The 18,471-nt window shown below is 42.9% G+C and overlaps 1 protein-coding gene and 1 long non-coding RNA gene across 11 annotated transcripts in view; one reads left to right on the forward strand and one right to left on the reverse strand.

Moving 5' to 3' along the window:
- LOC129811094 (uncharacterized) overlaps nucleotides 1-18,471 on the forward strand; it is a 79,480-nt gene that overhangs the window by 10,351 nt on the left and 50,658 nt on the right. The gene's annotated exons all lie outside the window — the stretch shown is intronic.
- camsap2a (calmodulin regulated spectrin-associated protein family, member 2a) overlaps nucleotides 1-18,471 on the reverse strand; it is an 89,446-nt gene that overhangs the window by 2,893 nt on the left and 68,082 nt on the right. For 2 of the 8 annotated variants that reach the window (XM_055862255.1, XM_055862252.1), the window contains 11 exons: nucleotides 12,844-12,934; nucleotides 12,160-12,259; nucleotides 10,919-10,950; nucleotides 10,745-10,814; nucleotides 8,403-10,596; nucleotides 6,450-6,586; nucleotides 5,792-6,009; nucleotides 5,102-5,198; nucleotides 4,675-4,740; nucleotides 3,583-3,698; nucleotides 893-1,011 (listed from right to left, as the gene is read on the reverse strand). In XM_055862255.1, the coding sequence (XP_055718230.1) occupies nucleotides 893-1,011; nucleotides 3,583-3,698; nucleotides 4,675-4,740; nucleotides 5,102-5,198; nucleotides 5,792-6,009; nucleotides 6,450-6,586; nucleotides 8,403-10,596; nucleotides 10,745-10,814; nucleotides 10,919-10,950; nucleotides 12,160-12,259; nucleotides 12,844-12,934 (3,240 nt within the window). Of the gene's footprint in view, nucleotides 1-892; nucleotides 1,012-3,582; nucleotides 4,741-5,101; nucleotides 5,199-5,791; nucleotides 6,010-6,449; nucleotides 6,587-8,402; nucleotides 10,597-10,744; nucleotides 10,815-10,918; nucleotides 10,951-12,159; nucleotides 12,260-12,843; nucleotides 12,935-18,471 lie in introns of those variants that run through there. The other 6 variants (XM_055862259.1, XM_055862257.1, XM_055862260.1 and 3 more) reach the window with 4 other exon arrangements.

The raw sequence follows: 18,471 nt of genomic DNA on the forward strand, positions 1-18,471 counted from the left end.
TATGTGTTATTTGATAGTTTTGATGTCCACTATTATTCTACAATGTAGAAAATAGTAAAAAATAAAGAAAAACCCTTGAATGAGTAGGTGTGGCCAAACCTTTGACTGGTACTCAGTGGTGTAAAGTCATTTTTTGGGGTATCTGTACTTTACTTTACTATTTATATTTTTGACAACTTTTACTTTTACTCCCCTACATTCCTAAAGAAAATAATGTAGTTTTTACTCCATACATTTCCTCTGACACCCAAAACTATTCGTTACATTTTGAATGCTTAACAGGACTGGAAATTGACCCAATAAATGCACTTATCAAGGGAACATTCCTGGTCATCCCTACTGCCCCTGACTATCCATAAAATAAAAACCAAGAAAATGGTGCCGTCTGGTTTGCCTAATATAAGGATTTTTAAATGATTTATAATTTTGATACTTAAGTATATATTTTAATTACATTTTTTTAAATTTACATTTACTTTTGATATTAAGTATATTTAAAATGATATACTGTTAGACTTTTACTCAAGTAGTATTTTACTGGGTGACTTTTACTTGTCATTTTCTATTACGGTATCTTTACTTTTACTCAAGTATGGCAATTGGGTACTTTTTCCACCACTACTGGTACTGTATATAAAAATATTTACAAAAAAAATATATGGGGGATTGGAAATGATGCAGACAATTACATTAATGGAAGCTACAATCTATCAGCAATATTAAAGCTGATCTACACCCTAAAAAATGAAATGTAAACACATTCCTAGTAAACATCACCATAATCAACTTAATATAATGTTAATAAATTATTCATCTGAGATGTTATTTCACTGTATTGAAGAGCTACCAACACCGTAGACATAGAATGACTAGATTGTAGAGAACACATTACCTCTAGAATCTTGTTCTTCTGGCCTTCGTTGACCTTGCCTGCCAGGCAGCAGTGGGCCAGTGCGTTCTGGATGATATGCTTGTTCGATTTGGCACTTGGCTCCTTGTACAATTTGGGTCCTGTGCACACAAGGGGAAGATTATCAGTCGTCATAGCAACCATTCTATCTGGGGCCTCTGACTTGTCCCGGCAGTTTGTCAATAAATCATTTATAGGCATTATCTTAACATTACTCATCATGGAATCTGAAGACCAATGGCCCTCTACGCTATCATCATCTCGCTTCTCTGTTTTGTTTGTCTCAAGTCAAAAACATAATAATTCATGCTGAGCAATCATGGCATTAGATTCAACATGTTACCCAACCAATGTGCATTGACAAAAACATCAACTGAAGCTGTTAGTGGTACTTCCAACTTTGAAAGGGTCTCTTTGTAAAATGCAGCCCCCTGGTGGAAACTAGGCGAATTGCAACAACAGCCTGAACCAAAACAACTCTTCCCCCACCATAAAGCAGCAATATGTTAAAAAAATTGGCGACCGACCAAATTCACATAGAAATATGAGTTATAGATCTGCCATTCTCATTGAAAGCAAGTCTAAGAAGCGGTAGATCTGTTCAATGTGCAGCAGTTCTATGATTTCTGTTCTTACTTTCAGTTTTGTACACCAGCTTCAAGCAGCTGAAAGTATAACATTTTTGGTTTGGTCAACAAACTATATTTGCTTGTTTTGTCACCATAAACTGAAATTAGAGGAACTATTAGAATTTTAGCAACCAGGAAATGGCGGACCAATTTCTGCATAGTGCATCTTTAAGTTTAGCTTTGCATCGTTTTACTTTTGGTTTAGCACGCCAGTTTCAAACAGCTGACAATACATGTTTGCTTATTGAAAATATATTTCACTTCGGTTTAGATGGTACAATGATTCTCTACACCTCTTGTTTTTCCTCACATAAACTGAAATTAGGCGAACATTATAGCATTTTAGCAACCAGGTAATGGCAAGGCAATTTCAGGGGGTCTATACTTGCAAACATCAGAAAAGGTTTAAGTTAAAAAAGCGCTTCAGCCGATTAAAATCGTTGACGTAATTGCATGTGATAAAACGCTACATGTTAGCTGTTCCCATTAGATAACCTGGCATATTTAGCCCTATGCTAACCTGACCAGCCTGCCGTGATTGACCACTTGTTCATAAAATCAAAGACGGTCAAAGATCATACCTCCAAGAAATGTGAACCATTACAAGTACTGTAACAGGGGAGATCTTAACGGTATGATCTTTGACATTATTCACAATTCATTCAGGATTATCCGTAATCATGGTAGAATCCACATTAATTTAGAAGTGTTTAGAAACATATTCTAATCTTATTTACAATAAAGGTGACTCCAAAATGACACAATACATGATTTACCATACTGAATAGCATACTAATGCGCACAAGATAATCTGTAACACAACCAAAACTAATTGCAAACGCATCCAACAAGTTTGGAGAGTCAAAAGCTCGATGTAGTCATTGTGTGATAGGAATATGGGACTAAATACTACCCTTTTGACTACCTTATTTATAAGAATCTTTAGGGGTGTCAAAAAATTTGACGCTTACATTTTACCATTCATTGTCTTTCAAAAGACATATTTAATTGTGTTTGGTTGTCAATGCAACCAGGAGCGTTATGCACTCATTATTTAAGAGGCAACATGAAGTACATGTAGATGGATGGGGGGTGATCCGGGGGGGGGGGGGGGGGGGGGGGGGATTTGGAGAATTTAGACATTCTCACCTGAAACAACTTTTCCTTGCAATCTAGAGCCATAATATTATGCTTTAAAAAAAAGAAGAGAAATCTGAGGGGGAACATGCCCTTTCCCCCCTTATGGGCATAATGCCTCTGAACATAACCAAATATCAACAAAGAATAGGACTAAATATAGACAAACTGGAATGAAATCCAGAGTAAGTCTGTGGCACAGATGGAACTGTGCAAGCAGAAGACACATCTCCTTCAAATCTTGCTATTTGGTTGCGGTGACAACAAAACACATTTCAACATCACTAAATATCATTCAACTTGAAATCAACTAGAGCTTGAAACCCTAGGTCTATTTATTGTCTATTTTTAGTTTAATTCTAGGTTTAATTGAAACAATACTTGTTGATGACGTTGTAAATGCTTTATAGGCCTAAATAGTATGATTAATGATATATGAGTGATAAAGTACAGTCACATTTAATTTTCTCTGTAAAACCTACCCTTTGGAATAACATCGATAGCAACAGTGAATACATTTCGTTTTTAAGTGGAGATCTTTTAACAAGCATTCTCACCATAGCACATTGGTAATAGTCAGTGACAAATTTTATAGCGAAGCAGGGCTTGATTAAACCCCATTGGGTAACGTGTATTCTGTTGAGTGTGGAATGTACTATTTTTTTTACTATTTTGTATACAGCAGTACAGTGTCTCTAAGAGAATTTCCCCTCACAGACATTAAAGCTAATCCTATATCCTATCCTATATAAAAGCAGTTTAGATTCATGAATTGGACCCAAATCAGATATCGTAAAAGCATGAGGTACGCTCAGTTAGCAAAGCCAATCATGAAGAATTATAATACAGCTAATACAAATGATCCAATAATGTGCCACTGGTGTGTGTAATGAGTTGATCACCCACCGGTGTAGTCTGTGTTAGATTTAACAGACGAGGTGGTGGAACCGTTCTCCCAATCGTCCTCCCCATTCCGGCTCCCAGATCGACAAGGGGACAGAAAACCATCTGCAGAATCAGGCCTGACACACACACACACGAGAGAGAGAGACACACAGAGACACCAACACAAGCACTTAGGTCACCTCTCTCCACAGGTATTGCCTTTTCAAAGGTCAGCTTTGTTACCACATATAGAATGATGTAAGAAGTTCTCGCTTGCCTTGGGGAAACCGTACAAGCTATTTGTGTGCACAGTACAAACAGTGTGTACCCAAGTCATTTGAACATCGCTAACAGGGATTGGCTTTGGCTACTACGGTTCTTTGCTTATCAAAACCTTCAGTTCAAGCTCTCGAAAGGGCTTTTCAAACAACTGAACCAAACCGAGCTGTACTGAGCTGGCCTGATTACCCATCCACCATAGTTGCTGGAACCATACTGAAAAGGACAATGTGTAAACAAAATACCTGAGCCAGCACAGTTTGGTTCGGGTCGGAACAATAGCGTGAAAAGGGTATATCTTTACTCTCATCCAAGCATGGGCAGCAGTGAAGCAATGTGACGCAATCAAGTGTTCTTGAGGGATAGATACTACAAGCGCCTGTATCACAAAGCATCATATCTAGATACACTTAGCATAGGGAAGAGGTTACGAAGCAGTAGGAATATAGGCGGTGACAATGTGACATAGGGAGAACAGAACAATGCTGTGTATTGTTCTGTGTAATGCATTGGGGGGGAAAATGCATTTACGCAGGGGTTGATGGTGAGATCTCTGTCACATTGAAGGATGTTTGGTGGGACCATGAAGCATCACATGGGTCGTGTTCATTAGACACCAAATGGATAAAACATGGACTAAAACAGGAGGGACTAGCTGGACTTTCCAATAAGAAACACATATTTGAGTTTTCCTTTGCGTGTCCTAATGAACAGGACCCTTGACTTGGTATTGGCCCAGTGTCTTAAGACTTCCCATAAGGATTCTCATTCTTATGCTACAGAAGCTGGGACCGTGAGGTGGATTCAGGGTTAAACTACTACACGGGAACTAACCTTCTCCTTCTCAGTTTAGGAGAGCTCAGAAAGAAGCACAGGCTGCCAGAATGTAAGCTAGCACTTCTGACAGTTCCAAAACATGAGTGGTCAAAGAGAGTAGGTAGGGGGGGAAAAAGAGTGTAGAGAATACAGAAACGTTAGGTTAAGAGCCGTTGGCTAGAGAGAGGGTTAAAAAAGCAGGTCAGAAGTGATACTCAAGTTCAATGAAACAGAGCATGAATAAACATTTTGGGACATTTTTCGAACTTTTAACGTAGGTAGAATTTTCACTTGTCCCGTTTGACATCAATGCATGACTGAGTGAAAATGAAACTTAAGTCAAAGTTAGGATTCACCCCTTAAAGTACAAAAAATGCTAAGAGGAAATTCAACTAGGCATATGCAGAAATGTGTTTCATATACTGTTAATATAAAGGAATCTCACCTTGGTGTTCTCTTCTCAGAGTGCACACTGTCGCTGTCTCCCAGGTTGAGCGAGGCCAGAGACAAGCTGGAGACTGAAAAAACACGAGGTCGTGAACCTGGATGTGAAACAAGTTTTGCACAAGATGGGACAACACCGTTACACCACGATCACAACACAGTCCGTCCACAGTATTTTGTGCCCACCTTGTCACAGCTATCTGCAGCATCATTTGATGTTTACAAACACACACACACATCTCTGTATGGCTCCTTAAATTTGGCAGGATTTTGATTTTGAGTTCACTTTCGTAGTCAAAGAATGACGATGGATGCCATGGAAACCATACAGAGTCCCACATAGCATAGTGAAATGTCCTTGCCAGATTATCAGAGATCGATTCAAGCCTCACATTACATTACAAGATCAAATGAGTTGAATTGGTTTGGCAAAGCAGTTAAGAAATCAGGCAGGGTTAGCTACTGAATTGAGTTATAAGTAGTACTAGTACTAGTTGGCATGCAGATCTCAACCAGAACTAGTACACTCTCTAGTCTACCATAAGAAGCCACGCTGCGCTGCAGAGAAACAGTGTTTTATCGCAGATGGCACAAAGCTAGCTGTGGCGCCAGACGGGCGGCACTTGGGCAGTCGCGCCACACCAACACGTCACCGACGGTGAGCCCTGAGAGTGGCTGTCTCCAGGGTTACCTGCCGCCCTGGCCGGGGTTCTGGGGGAGTCCATGCTGTCCCGGTGGATGGACTTGGGCCGGGCTCTCCTCTGTTTGGAGCCGGCCAGCCGCGGCTTCATCACCGTGTCCATGTCCTCCATGAGCTTGAGCTGCTTCCTCCTCATGTACTCCTGCTTGATGAACTCCCGGCGGGCCTTCTCCTCCTCCTTCCTCATGTGCTCCTCCTCTGCTTTCACTCTGAAAGGAGAAATAGTAGATGATGGCCAAGAATCACGAACATGTAAAACTATGACCGGGACACAATCATACATAGACAATGCGTATGCAATTGATCAAAGTATTTGAATATTGATTGATGCACATTACCAGACAGTCAGTAGTAATGTACTTTGATCAATTGCATTAGCATTTCATGCTTCTACACCTGCATTGCTTGCTGTTTGGGGTTTTAGGCTGGGTTTCTGTACAGCACTTTGTGACATCAGCTGATGTAAGAAGGGCTTTATAAATACATTTGATTGATTGATGTACTTTGACAAATACAATTTGATTGACTAACGTCAGACAACATGATACTATGTGTGAGGGGCTTTAAAAACAGCTCAAGTGGGAGTGTTTGTATGTGGGTGTGGGTATGTGCATGCTTGTGCATGATTGTAGTGGAAGGTATTACAGACCGGGCCTCCTCCTTCTTCTGCTCGAGCTCCGCCTCCTGCTGCAGCTTCTTCTGCTGCGTCTCCTTCTCCCGCCTCAGCCTCTTCTCCACGAAAGCAGCCCTCTTCTGAGCCATGTTGTTCTCCCCCTTACCGTCATCCTGGGGACAGGTACACACACACACAGTCAGTGGTGTTCTTTCATAACCAGTGATGCACAGTTACAAGGAACCCTCAGGACTTCCCTGGTTAATGTGAGATGTTATTTCTTCTGGTACATTTAAAAGGGCAGCTGCACAGACCAAGATTATACCTACCACTCAGGACTTGAAAGCAGTTTTAGTGGAGACTTTTCGCTGAACGTGCTAGCACTATCAATGGAGACTATTAATTGAACATGCTTTTAATTCTAAGAGTAGGCCGCCCTAGGCAGCGGCCCCTTGCTGGGTGTATTTCCTGAGACTTTGCAACTAAACTGGGAGCGAAGCTCTCTCTAATAGCAATACGCCTCTACTGACGACTATTTCTTACTATGGCACACAAGATCCAATGCCATGTGCAAAATCTGATAATTTGATCTGAATGCTGAAAATTGCATGTGAACCTCATCACAACTATCCTACAACTAACTCAACATCTCTCCGAACCCACTTCTCAGCAGCAGCATCTGAATTATTCACAAGCTCCAGTTTCCTGACCTAGATAAAGGAACAGACAACTGTAGCTAGCTAGATACCCTCCCCAGAACAGGAAAGACCAAGTTGTCCTCGGCTTGACCTATTTAAAAAAACATTCATCATCTCATATTATAAACAGAGTATTTCCTTCCAAAAAACAAAGATGGCCGCCAACAGAACCAAAGCAAATTTGCTTTTTCGTAGAACTGGGGCACAGGCTTTTTCAATTACATAAGACAATAGTCATTCTTGGAGGCCAAATGTCCAGAATCTGCCACTTACACACTAATGAAATGACTAAAACAACACACTAATGTAACAGCTATTGTTTTGGAGATGATTCCCAAACATAAAAAGGTCCCGAACAGTCAAAAAAGTGGTCTCTTGGAACAACTTACACCGGGTTAAGCCGCCTTAACATTTCTATACTTAATGAAATATTACCACTACCATGTCTATTTTTATTTCCCAAACATAATTACAATAGATTTATTTTTTTTCGATTACAGGCTCAAAATGGCTAGAAACAAAGACCTTTTTTTTCTGAAACTTGTCAACTTGTTGTTCTGAGAAATGAAGGCTACTCCAAAAGAAGGCCAGTTTTATTGCTTCTTTAATCAGGACAACAGTTTTCAGCTGTGCTAGCATAATTGCAAAATGGTTTTCTAATGATCTATTAGCCTTTTAAAATTATAAATTTGGAATAGCTAACACAACGTGCCATTGGAACACAGGAGTGATGGTTGCTGATAATGGGCCTCTGTACGCCTACGTAGATATTCCATAAAAAAATCTGCCGTTTCCAGCTACAATAATCATTTACAACATTAACAATGTCTACCCTGTATTTCTTATCAATTTGATGTTATTTTAATGGACAAAAATGTTGCTTTAAGTGACCCTAAACTTTTGAACGGTAGTATAGGTATTTTCCAAGAACCATCAGTCAAGGTGAGCTCCCCGCCTACTCAGCCTAATAGCTCCCAGCGCCTCATAATGTCTTTTCAGACTTCCTGGTAGTTTGACATGAGAGAACAAGTACTTTTTATAAAATGTTGAGCATTTATATATCAGGAAGAAATATTATGGGTGATGTTTTAGTCACTCAAAAGGCTATTTTACATGGGAATCAGAATGATTGTTCGGGACCTTTAAATTGTGTTAGAGGCTGTACAGAACGTTTGCCTCTGGGGATACTCTTGAGCCAAAAGCGTTCTCCTAAATGGACAGAAATATTGTGTCAAAATTAGCTCACAACTACAAGCAAAAAAACTTCTATCATGTATCTTTAACTTCCTACCTTAAAGAAAAAGCCACAGGACATTTTCTCGTCATCGCCATAGGTCCCCTCCATGTCTCCACTCTCCTCCATGCCTTCTCCCTCAAGAGGCTTGAGCACATACAGAGGCACCTCAATCAGGTTGCTTCTTGCCCCGCCAAAGAGGTCTGAGATAAGGGGGGTCTCGGTGGGGGTGACCGTAAAGGTCTCTTTCACTGGCTGGGCCAGCACTTCAGATACAGTCGACACTATTATGGGTTTGAGCTCATCCATTTTCACCTGCTTCTTCTCCTCTACTTCCATCTCCTCATGTTCCTCTGCTTCATCCTTCTTTGCAATCTCTCGGGTTACTTCTTGTCTTTTCTGGTTGTCTTTGGCTGGGGAAGAGGGAGAAGAGGCACTACCTGCCTCTGTCTCTGGGGATAGCAGGGGTTCAGTGTCCCTGTCCCTATCCTTGTCCTCTGTCTCTGTGGTTTGACCGGTGGGTTTCTCCCCCATGTAGGCAAAGGCCATGGGCTGGAATGGGGAGAAACGGCGCAGGCGGGGGAGGCTGTCCACAGACTGGGGTGCTGTCAGGCAGCGGTTATAGGGGGCCAGCTTGAGCTCGCTGGGGCGCGGCGTGCGGGGGTTCCGTGAGTGAAAGGAGGCCGACTTCCTCTTGATGCTCGTGGGCGAGCGGTGGGCGGAGCGGGGTGAGTCGGCCGGGGAGGGTGAGCCGGAGGAGCGAGTGGAGGCGCGGGCGTATTTCTGTGGCGAGGTCTGGGGAGGGGGGATGACCCAGGCCTGTTGTTGCTTTTGTTCTCTCATGGCCATGATGACCTCCTGTTGTTGGGCCAGGCGCTGCATCTCTGTCTGCAGGAAGCCCAGCGAGTGGTTCAGCTTCTCGATGGAGCGTGTGTATTCAGCTAGATCCACCTCACCGGGTCCTTGACCTCCGGCGGGACCTTGACCTCCCTCTTCTCCTCCCCCTCCGGAGGAGGAGGATTTCAGCCAGCGGGCCCCAGAGGGTCCCTGCCCCTGCTCAGCCCCGTCGGGCGTGTCCGCTTTGCTCCTCCCTGTTTTCCTCTCATCTTCCGTTGTCGTCTTCCCCCCTTCCTCCTGTCCTCCTACCCCCGAGGCGCCGTCACCCTTCCTCTTGACCACGTCCAGGAAGATGGAGCGGCCCATCCTCTGGCGGTGGCGAGTGAATGCGGCCTCCACCTTCTTCTTCTGCGCCTCAATGGCTTTTCGCTTCTCCTCCAGGCGCATGCGCAGCTCCACCATCTCCGTCGCCATGGCCTGGGCCGGGTCGCTAGGGGGAGGGGCCTGGGCTGGCCCAGTTGAAGTGTCTTGGGTGAGAGGCGCAATCTGTTGATGCACGGGGCTGTGTTCCGGAGTGGGTGCCCAGGAGACGGACAATGGGAGGCCCAGTTCTGAGCCCTCGGGGGTGGTCTTGAGGGAGCTGCCGCCCCCGCTGCTGCTGCTCCTTCCCCCCGATTCGGGGACACTGAGCTTCCGGAACTTCTGCTCGGCAAAGCTGGTCATCTTGGTGCCGGAGCTGGTGGAGGGAGATTTGGCGTAGCCGGAACTGCTGGGGCAGGGGCTGGGCGTGTCCATGTCCAGCTCCATGCTCAGCGCTTCCCTCAGCGATGAGTCCTCGTCCAGGGTCTCGGCGATGTCCTCGGTCCTCACGTGGATGCCCGTGTCCACCTCCGTAGTGTCTGTGGTGCTCAACGAGTCCAGGTCCCTCTTCTCCGGTCGAGCATTAGGGTCCAGGCCAACTTCACCACCTCCTCTGCCCTGGTTTGGACTGTGCAGGAAGAACCCATTTTTGATGCCCTCTGTCAGAGGGCGCTGTGGGGCCTGCCTACCAGTGTTGTGGATTATCTGAAGGGCTTCCTCCATGCTGGGGGTGGCGATGCCATTTCCCTGCCTGTCCAGGTTTGAGCCACCGTTGGGGAACCTCAGTGGGCCTCCAGGGGGTTCAGGCCTGCCAGGCTCTCTGGGCAGATCGGGCTCTGACAGGTTGTCCAGGCGGCCCTCCTCCTCGATGCCCGTTCCCTGCCCGTTGATGGGCTGGAAGGACAGGTTCCTCTTCATGCCCCGGGGCATCTGTTGAACCTTGAAGCCCTCTGTGCTGGCAGAGCGAGTCATGCTACGGCCGGGGGGAGTGGATGTCTGGGCGGTGTCCTCTTTGTCAAAAGGGATGTCGAAGGATACACCGTAAGGCCCAGACCTGGCAAAAACAAACAGTCAAGTCAATCAGTCAAATGCTATTAGAATTGCACTTTTTTGTTACCAATACGTTACGACAATCACGTACCAAACAATACTTGTATTTTGTCTGTTAAAAGTCATTAATTGACTTGCTCCATGATACTAACCTTTTCTCCTTGGGCCAAGTTCCTACACAGCCATCCACAAAGGACATTGAGGTCGATCTCTTTATTTCACCTGGATGAGAATAAGCATCTCATATTAGATGCATACAATTTGTATTATATTTGAATCTGTTTAATGATCAATTGGTAGAAGACAACTTCTAGTGATCTAGTTACCTGAGTTCCTAGGTTGTGGTTGGAGAGGCAGGCTAGAGGGGTGAAAAAAATATAAAATAATATTGTCAATCATGAACACCTACAAGAGTTAAAACATACTGGTTTCCAGATGAACAAGACATTATCACCTCTGTTGAGAGATTGTGGAATGAGGTCTTTTTTAAGCTTGGCACCATAGCTTGAGTGCTGTATGCACAGAATGCGCCCACCCCAGACTACTTAATACATTCCAGATGGGTCTGCTTAACCTCTAATCAGTATCCCCTGCAGATAGCCATGATGCGGCGCACAATTGGCCCAGCGTCGTCCGGGTTAGGGGCGGGTTTTGCCGGCCCGGGATGTCCTTGTCCCATCGCACTCTAGTGACTCCTTGTGGCGGGCCCGGGCGCATGCACGCTGACTTCGTTCGTCAGTTGTACAGGGTTTCCTCCGACACATTGGTGCGGCTGGCTTCCACGTTAAGCGAGCAGTGTGTCAAGAAGCAGTGCGGAGGACGCATGGCTCTCGACTTTCGCCTCTCCCGACTCCGTATGGGAGTTGCAGCGATTGGACTGTAACTACCATTTGGGGAGAAAATGGATTACATTTACAAAAATAATAGTAAAACAAAATGTTTTATAAAGACCAGTTCCAACGAGTCTTGTTCCATATAGACTTGGTCGGATCCAGACCCGGTTCGATTCGAGTGAGGGAAGAAGCAGAGAAATCTATTTTTAAGCTAGCTGATAAAGTGCGAGTGGGAGGAGCTAGAAAGAGGTGACGCTCTAGCATGGGCCATTCTTACAATAACAGGGGAGGTTAGCATTTGTTGGGGGTATGATATTTGTACATCTGTAACTTTCTCACTCATCATTATTCACAATTAATTTAGGATTACCCGTAACTATGGTTGCATTCACATTCCTGTAGAAGTGTTAAGAAACATAATTCTATTCTTATTTACAAGAAAAAGTATTTTCCATTGTGCACAAAATCATCTGAAACACAATCAAAACCAACAGCAAATGCATCCAACAAATTTGTAGAGTCACAAGCTTGATGTAGTCATTGCATGCTATGAAACTGGACCAAATACTACATTTTTACCACATGAATACACATATAAGTGAATTTGTGCAAATACTTTTGCTCCCCTGAAATATATATGCGTGCATACATTTCCGTAAGGGTGCCCCCAGTGTGAATCGAACATGACGTACCAACTTAGCCAAACAGGACCGTAAATGAATAACAAATAGTACCTGGGTCGTTCTGGGCTGGGCGGTCTCTCCATGAAGCTCGTCTTGGTGACATTGGAGATGGGAACAGAGGGCATGTTCCTCAACGATGTGAGGGCTGGCTCTAAAAACCAAACACAAACACATTACTTTCATTAAAAGCCCAATACAGCTGTTTTTATATCAATATCAAATCATTTCTGGGTAACAATTAAGTACCTTATTCTAGTAGATTTCCATTAAAATGGGCAAAATCTGCTTTTCAGCAACAACAAGAAAAAATATTTTGCTATGACTGTCTGGGAGTGGTCTGAGTGGGGAGGGGGAAACTGAAAACTAGCTGTTATTGGCAGAGAGGTTTGGAAATCTCTTTGTTATTGGTCTATTAACTAATTTACAGCATGGTGATGTCACCATATAAAGCCAAAACTCTCGCCCTGCTGATTAGAAGGTCCAGTTTAGATTGTATTATCAACCAGCAACTATCAGGAAATAACACTGATAAAATTGTTTCACACTTTTACAGTAATAGGTTCATCAGCTGTTGTAGAATATATAAAATATATAAATATAAAACAGAGGTAAACAATATATTTTGACTGTACTGGACTTTTAAAACCATTAAATAGAACAGGAATTATTTAATCTGGATGTCTGAATTTGGCAAAAAAATACAAAACAGTTCTGAAGTACAAAAAAACTGCTTTCCTTCAGTGTCCAGAACTCTTGGTTGTACAAAGGAGGGTTTCACCACTTCAAACCACCAGAACAGCTCGGCCATGAACACAAGGTAGTTGTTCTGGAAAAGACAAAAACAGACAGGATGTGGTGGTAAAGCGGAGGCTAATAGAAACAGTACTGCGACATGAACTCCTGTAGAAAAACGTAACGGTTCAAAACCGTCGAATGCAGTACACCTGAGCTTCCACAAGATGTCTCTGTTAACTTCAAAAAGACAAACTGTCACGCACATCATAAATACTTTGACATTTTCTTGACGAAAACCTTCATAGACCAACGGGAACCCAACTGGTTAGAGTAAAGAGTGAGCTAATTTAGTCACTTCGCTTACCTTGTTTATACAGTGTTTCCCCCATCACTTTAATAACCCTCAAAACAGAGGAGCCGGTTCACATTTCCCAATGTGTCACAATATTTTACAGTACACAGCCAGATCCCTTTAGTTAATATATAATTTACATAATGGTATGTGGTACTGTTGGTACTTGAACGTGCCTGTGCGTGAAAAGAAAACCATTAGCCTAGTTTCTGCTCCTCTCGAGATGGGCACAGAACCAATGAATACGGTTGACCTGTTTGGTCCTTGTTACCTGGTCAGAAAGAACAGGAACGAAAATATATTCAAAGAGGTGCTGTCAAAAATATTGATTGAGGACACTTACGAATTATGATAAAACACAATCAACGAGTCCCAGAAATGGCATATGATATATGCCGAGTACACATCTAGATAGATGGGAAAATAAACGATGGCCACATCCTCATGACCAATCATGGTGTGTTATTGTTATTCCTTTGTTTACGATCCTCATCCACTGACACTTGGCCCAAAGTCATACTCGTTAGCCAAGAAAACACATTGCAACAGGAAGGGACAACCTTGACTTGTCCAGTAAGAAATGCTTATGTCCATTTTCAGTTGCAAAATGTTTTGCTACGGTTTGCCCTGATGAACATCACCCAGGGTTCCCCAAGGAGGCTGGCACACACACACGTGTTCCGATATGACCTTGAGTATATGCGGTGTTCATCAGGTCAGCAACACAATTTCTAACAAAAGGAACATTCCCTTACTCAGTGCAAAAGCAGTGTGTGTGTGCACATCTACAGTTGAAGTCAGTTGAAGTACACTTAGGTTGGAGTCATTAAAGCTCGTTTTTCAACCACTCCACAAATTTCTTGAAAACAAACTACAGTTTTGGCAAGTCGGTTAGGACATCTACTTTGTGCATGACAAGTAATTTTTCCAACAATTGTTTAGAGACAAATTATTTCACTTATAATTCACTGTATCACAATTCCAGTGGGTCAGAAGTTTACATACACTAAGTTGACTGTGCCTTTAAACAGCTTGGAAAATACCAGAAAAGTATGTCATGGCTTTCTGATAGGCTAATTGACATAATTTGAGTCTATTGGAGGTGTACCTGTGGATGTATTTCAAGGCCTACCTTCAAACTCAGTGCCTCTTTGCTTGACATTCAAAAGAAATCAGCTAAAACCTCAGATAAAAAATTGGAGACCTGGTTCATCCTTGGGAACAATTTCCAAACGCCTGAAGGTATTATGTTCATCTGTACAAACAATAGTAAGTATAAACACCAATGGACCACATAGCCGTCATACCGCTGTCTCCTAGAGATGAACGTACTTCGGTGTGAAAAGTGCAAATCAATCCCAGAACAACAGCAAAGGACCCTGTGAAGATGTTGGAGGAAACGGGTACAAAAATAACGAGTTCTATATTGACATAACCTGAAAGGCCGCTCAGCAAGGAAGAAGCCACTGCTCCAAAACCGCCATAAAACAGCCAGACTACGGTTTGCAACTGCACATGGGGACAAAGATTGTACTTTTTGGAGAAATGTCCTCTGGTCTGATGAAACAAAATTGGAACTGTTTGGCCATAATGACCATCGTTATGTTTGGAGGAAAAATGGGGAGGCTTGCAAGCCGAAGAACACTATCCCAACCGTGAAGCACGGGGGTGGCAGCATCATGTTGTGGAGGTGCTTTGCTGCAGGAGGGACTGGTGCACTTTAAAAAATAGATGGCATCATGAGGTAGGACAATTATGTGGATATATTGAAGCAACATCTCAAGACATCAGTCAGGAAGTTAAAGATTGGTTGCAAATGGGTCTTCCAAATGGACAATGACCCCAAGCATACTTCCAAAGTTGTGGCAAAATGGCTTAAGGACAACAAAGTCAAGGTATTGGAGTGGCCATCACAAAGCCCTCACAAAGACCTCAATCCTATAGAAAATTTGTGGGCAGAACTGAAAAAGTGTGTGTGAGCAAGGAGGCCTAGAAACCTGACTCAGTTACACCAGCTCTGTCAGGAGGAATGGGCCAAAATTCACCCAACTTATTGTGGGAAGCTTGTGGAAGGCTACCTGAAATGTTTGACCCAAGTTAAACAATTTTAAAGCCAATGCTACCAAATACTAATTGAGTGTATGTAAACTTCTGAGCCACTGGGAATGTGATGAAAGAAATGCAAGCTGAAATAAATACTTCTCTCTACTATTATTCTAACATTTCACATTCTCAAAATAAAGTGGTGATCCTAACTGACCTAAAACAGGGAATGTTTTACTAGGATTTCATGTCAGGAATTGTGAAAAACTGAGTTTAAATGTATTTGGCTAAGGTGTATGTAAACTTCCGACTTCAACTGTATGTGTGTTAGTGTGTGTGTGACAGATTCACCTCTTCAGCAATATTTACCCTCGTTTAACAGCCGTTTAACAGTATGTCAAGACAGCAGAAACAGCTAACTAGAGGTAACTCCCCGAAGTGACTACACTGCATTTAAAATAATTGGTACCGTGAGCAGTTTTTGGTCATGCAGAGCATAGCTCCCCGAGTCCATATCAGACCACAGCCAATCCTATTGTTACAAAGCCAATAATCTCTGCAATCCAAATCAACAGTGACTCAAAACCAGAGCACATGAATCATCTTTGCTCATATTCCAGGGTGTTATGTCCTAACAGACATAACATTTTAATGTTTTTATCTGTCATGACAGGTTATACAGTAGCCAAAACACTGGCAAACAACCATCCAGCTAGAACACTGACAAACACAAGTATCCAATGTCATACTCTGTAGCAACTGAACTACAGTAAATTATCATAACTATGATCAATAAAATGTAAACCAAGTTCAATCATTCAAAACAACACATAGCTCCATCTCAACAGAATCTCCACCACAGAAATCTTTAATCCTATAACTCTAACAATATAACATACAGTACAGCAAACAATCACAACAACCATTTTTATAGCCTGGTCGCAAATCTGGTAATGTTGTTTTGCCAACTCCTGTCTCACCAACACCAGATTGCAAGACAGCACAAACTGATCTGGTACCAGGCTACAATGTCTATTGCAGTGAGCTACAGTAGCCTACCTCCTCTAGGTCTATTCAGCTGCAGCATGAGTGGGGTCCTCCCAGTCCCAGTCTGATAGAGAAACGAGAAATGGTCTCCCCTAGCCCAGATAGCAAAAGCTTGTCCTCTCCCTCCATATGTCTGTCTACCTGCTTCCTCTCACATTAGATTGTGAGCGTTATCTCTCCTAATACCACCGCCAGTCAAACATCCATTCTGTTCCGCCCCCGATTTTCTACTGATCTCCAACTCACAACACCGCAACCCTGTCGCCTGATATTACCTCGCCCAGTTGCCAGATTGTCAGATTTTACTGTCACTTACTGTTCTCTGGCGGGTTGCCAGGTTTGGAGATTGCAGCGTGTCACTCCATGTCTGAGATGAGAGCTCATTGGTGCTGACTGCAAAACAAATCTGACGCTAAAGCGTTGGGATGGATAATCTGTTTAGTAGGGACCACACTGGCAACCCCACCCCTCTCAGTGGGGGCCCACACACAGGCTACCATGGGCTATGATGTCATTAATCACTTTACATTAGCCAAGGGGCTGATTAGACCAGAGACCTGTGCGTCTGAGGCCATATTCATAGTCTCAGGTCCCCCATGTCCATAAATGATAAGATTTCTCTCTCTCTCTCTCTCTCTCTGTATCTCTGTCTGTGTCTCCCTCACTGTGTCTCTCTCTGTCTCTCAATTTTTCAATTAAATTAAATTCGCTTTATTGGCATGACGTAATAATGTACATATTGCCAAAGCTTATTTTGTATATTTACAATATAAAAACAAATTAATATAAAAATGAGAATCAAAATTGTCAACGGGACAACAGTAACAACAATAACCAAGGGTCAAAATAACCATACATTGAACAATAACAATAAGCATACAGTAGAGGACATGTGCAGGTTGATTGGTCTGTCAGACACTGTCCCTCAACTTATGGCAGGCAGCAATGTAGTGCACTGCCAACCCATAGCTCTCTGCGTCCTCCCCCAACAGGACGGGTAGCCTATCCTCATCAGAGAGGTCTTTGAAACCTTGAATAAGGGTTTCAAATTTGGGGAAATGACACTCTCTAATTGTTTTATATTTTTGACATTTTGTCAGGAAATGCAGGTCCGTCTCAGGTTCTGCTGTTGTGCAGTGGTTGCACAGCCTTTCCTCTACAGGGAGCCAGGTTTTCCTGTGTCTACCCTTCTCAATGGCAAGGCTGTGCTCACTGAGCCTGTACTTTGTCAAGGTTTTTCTAAGGTTTTGATCAGTAGCCATGGTCAAATATTTAGCCACGGTGTACTGTCGATTTAGGGCCAGATAGCACTGCATTTTGCTTTTTGTTTGTGCTTGTGTTTCCCAATAAGCAATGTAGTTTTGTTTTGACTGTGTTGTAATTTGGTTTATTCTGATTGATTGGATGTTCTGGTCCTGAGGCTACAGTGTGTTAGTAGAACAGGTTTGTGAACTCAGCCCCAGGACCAGCTGGATGAGGGGACTCTTTTCTTTGCTCAGCTCTTGGCATTGCAGGGCTTGGTAATGATATGAGAGGGGGTCACTGTATTTTAGATATATATATATATTTTTTAGATTAATTGCTCTTTTTTGAGTTTTTTGAGTTTATTATTAGTGGATATTGACCTAATTCTGCCCTGCAAGAATTGCATTCTCTCTCTCTGTGTGTCTCTGTCTGGGTCTCCCTCACTGTGTGTCTCTCTCTCTCTTTAAATGATTATAAAAGTAAGAGTTTTTTTGCTGAGTGAGTGGATGATTTTGTGGTCAAGCTGCACAGAAATAGCAACTAGAAGCTCAAACTCTTAAGAAGAGGTTCAAATGAAGAGCACAGAGACTATCTATAATATATATGTCTTTTGTCAGTGGCTAGTATACAGGTTGTTGTGAAATATAATTATGAGAATGGACAAGCCTCTCAGACTACGGCAATTTGACTGGAACACTCATGGGTACACTCAATATGGTGGCCGGTCCACCTATCACAGACCATTGACTTGAATGGGAATGTAATTCTAAGAATTATATTTCTATTGTGGCTAGCATAAACTCAATGTCAGTGTCATGATAGATGCAGTAGGATTTTTTTGCCTCTTCAGCCCCAGGGCTCTGTTTTACCTGACCCGCAGCCTGAATCATCTCCTTTCTAAGCCTTCTGTGAAGTGACTTATTCAGAATCTGCCAGTGTGT

Source organism: Salvelinus fontinalis, chromosome 14 (genome assembly GCF_029448725.1).
Source record: "Salvelinus fontinalis isolate EN_2023a chromosome 14, ASM2944872v1, whole genome shotgun sequence".
Classification (NCBI taxonomy): domain Eukaryota; kingdom Metazoa; phylum Chordata; class Actinopteri; order Salmoniformes; family Salmonidae; genus Salvelinus; species Salvelinus fontinalis.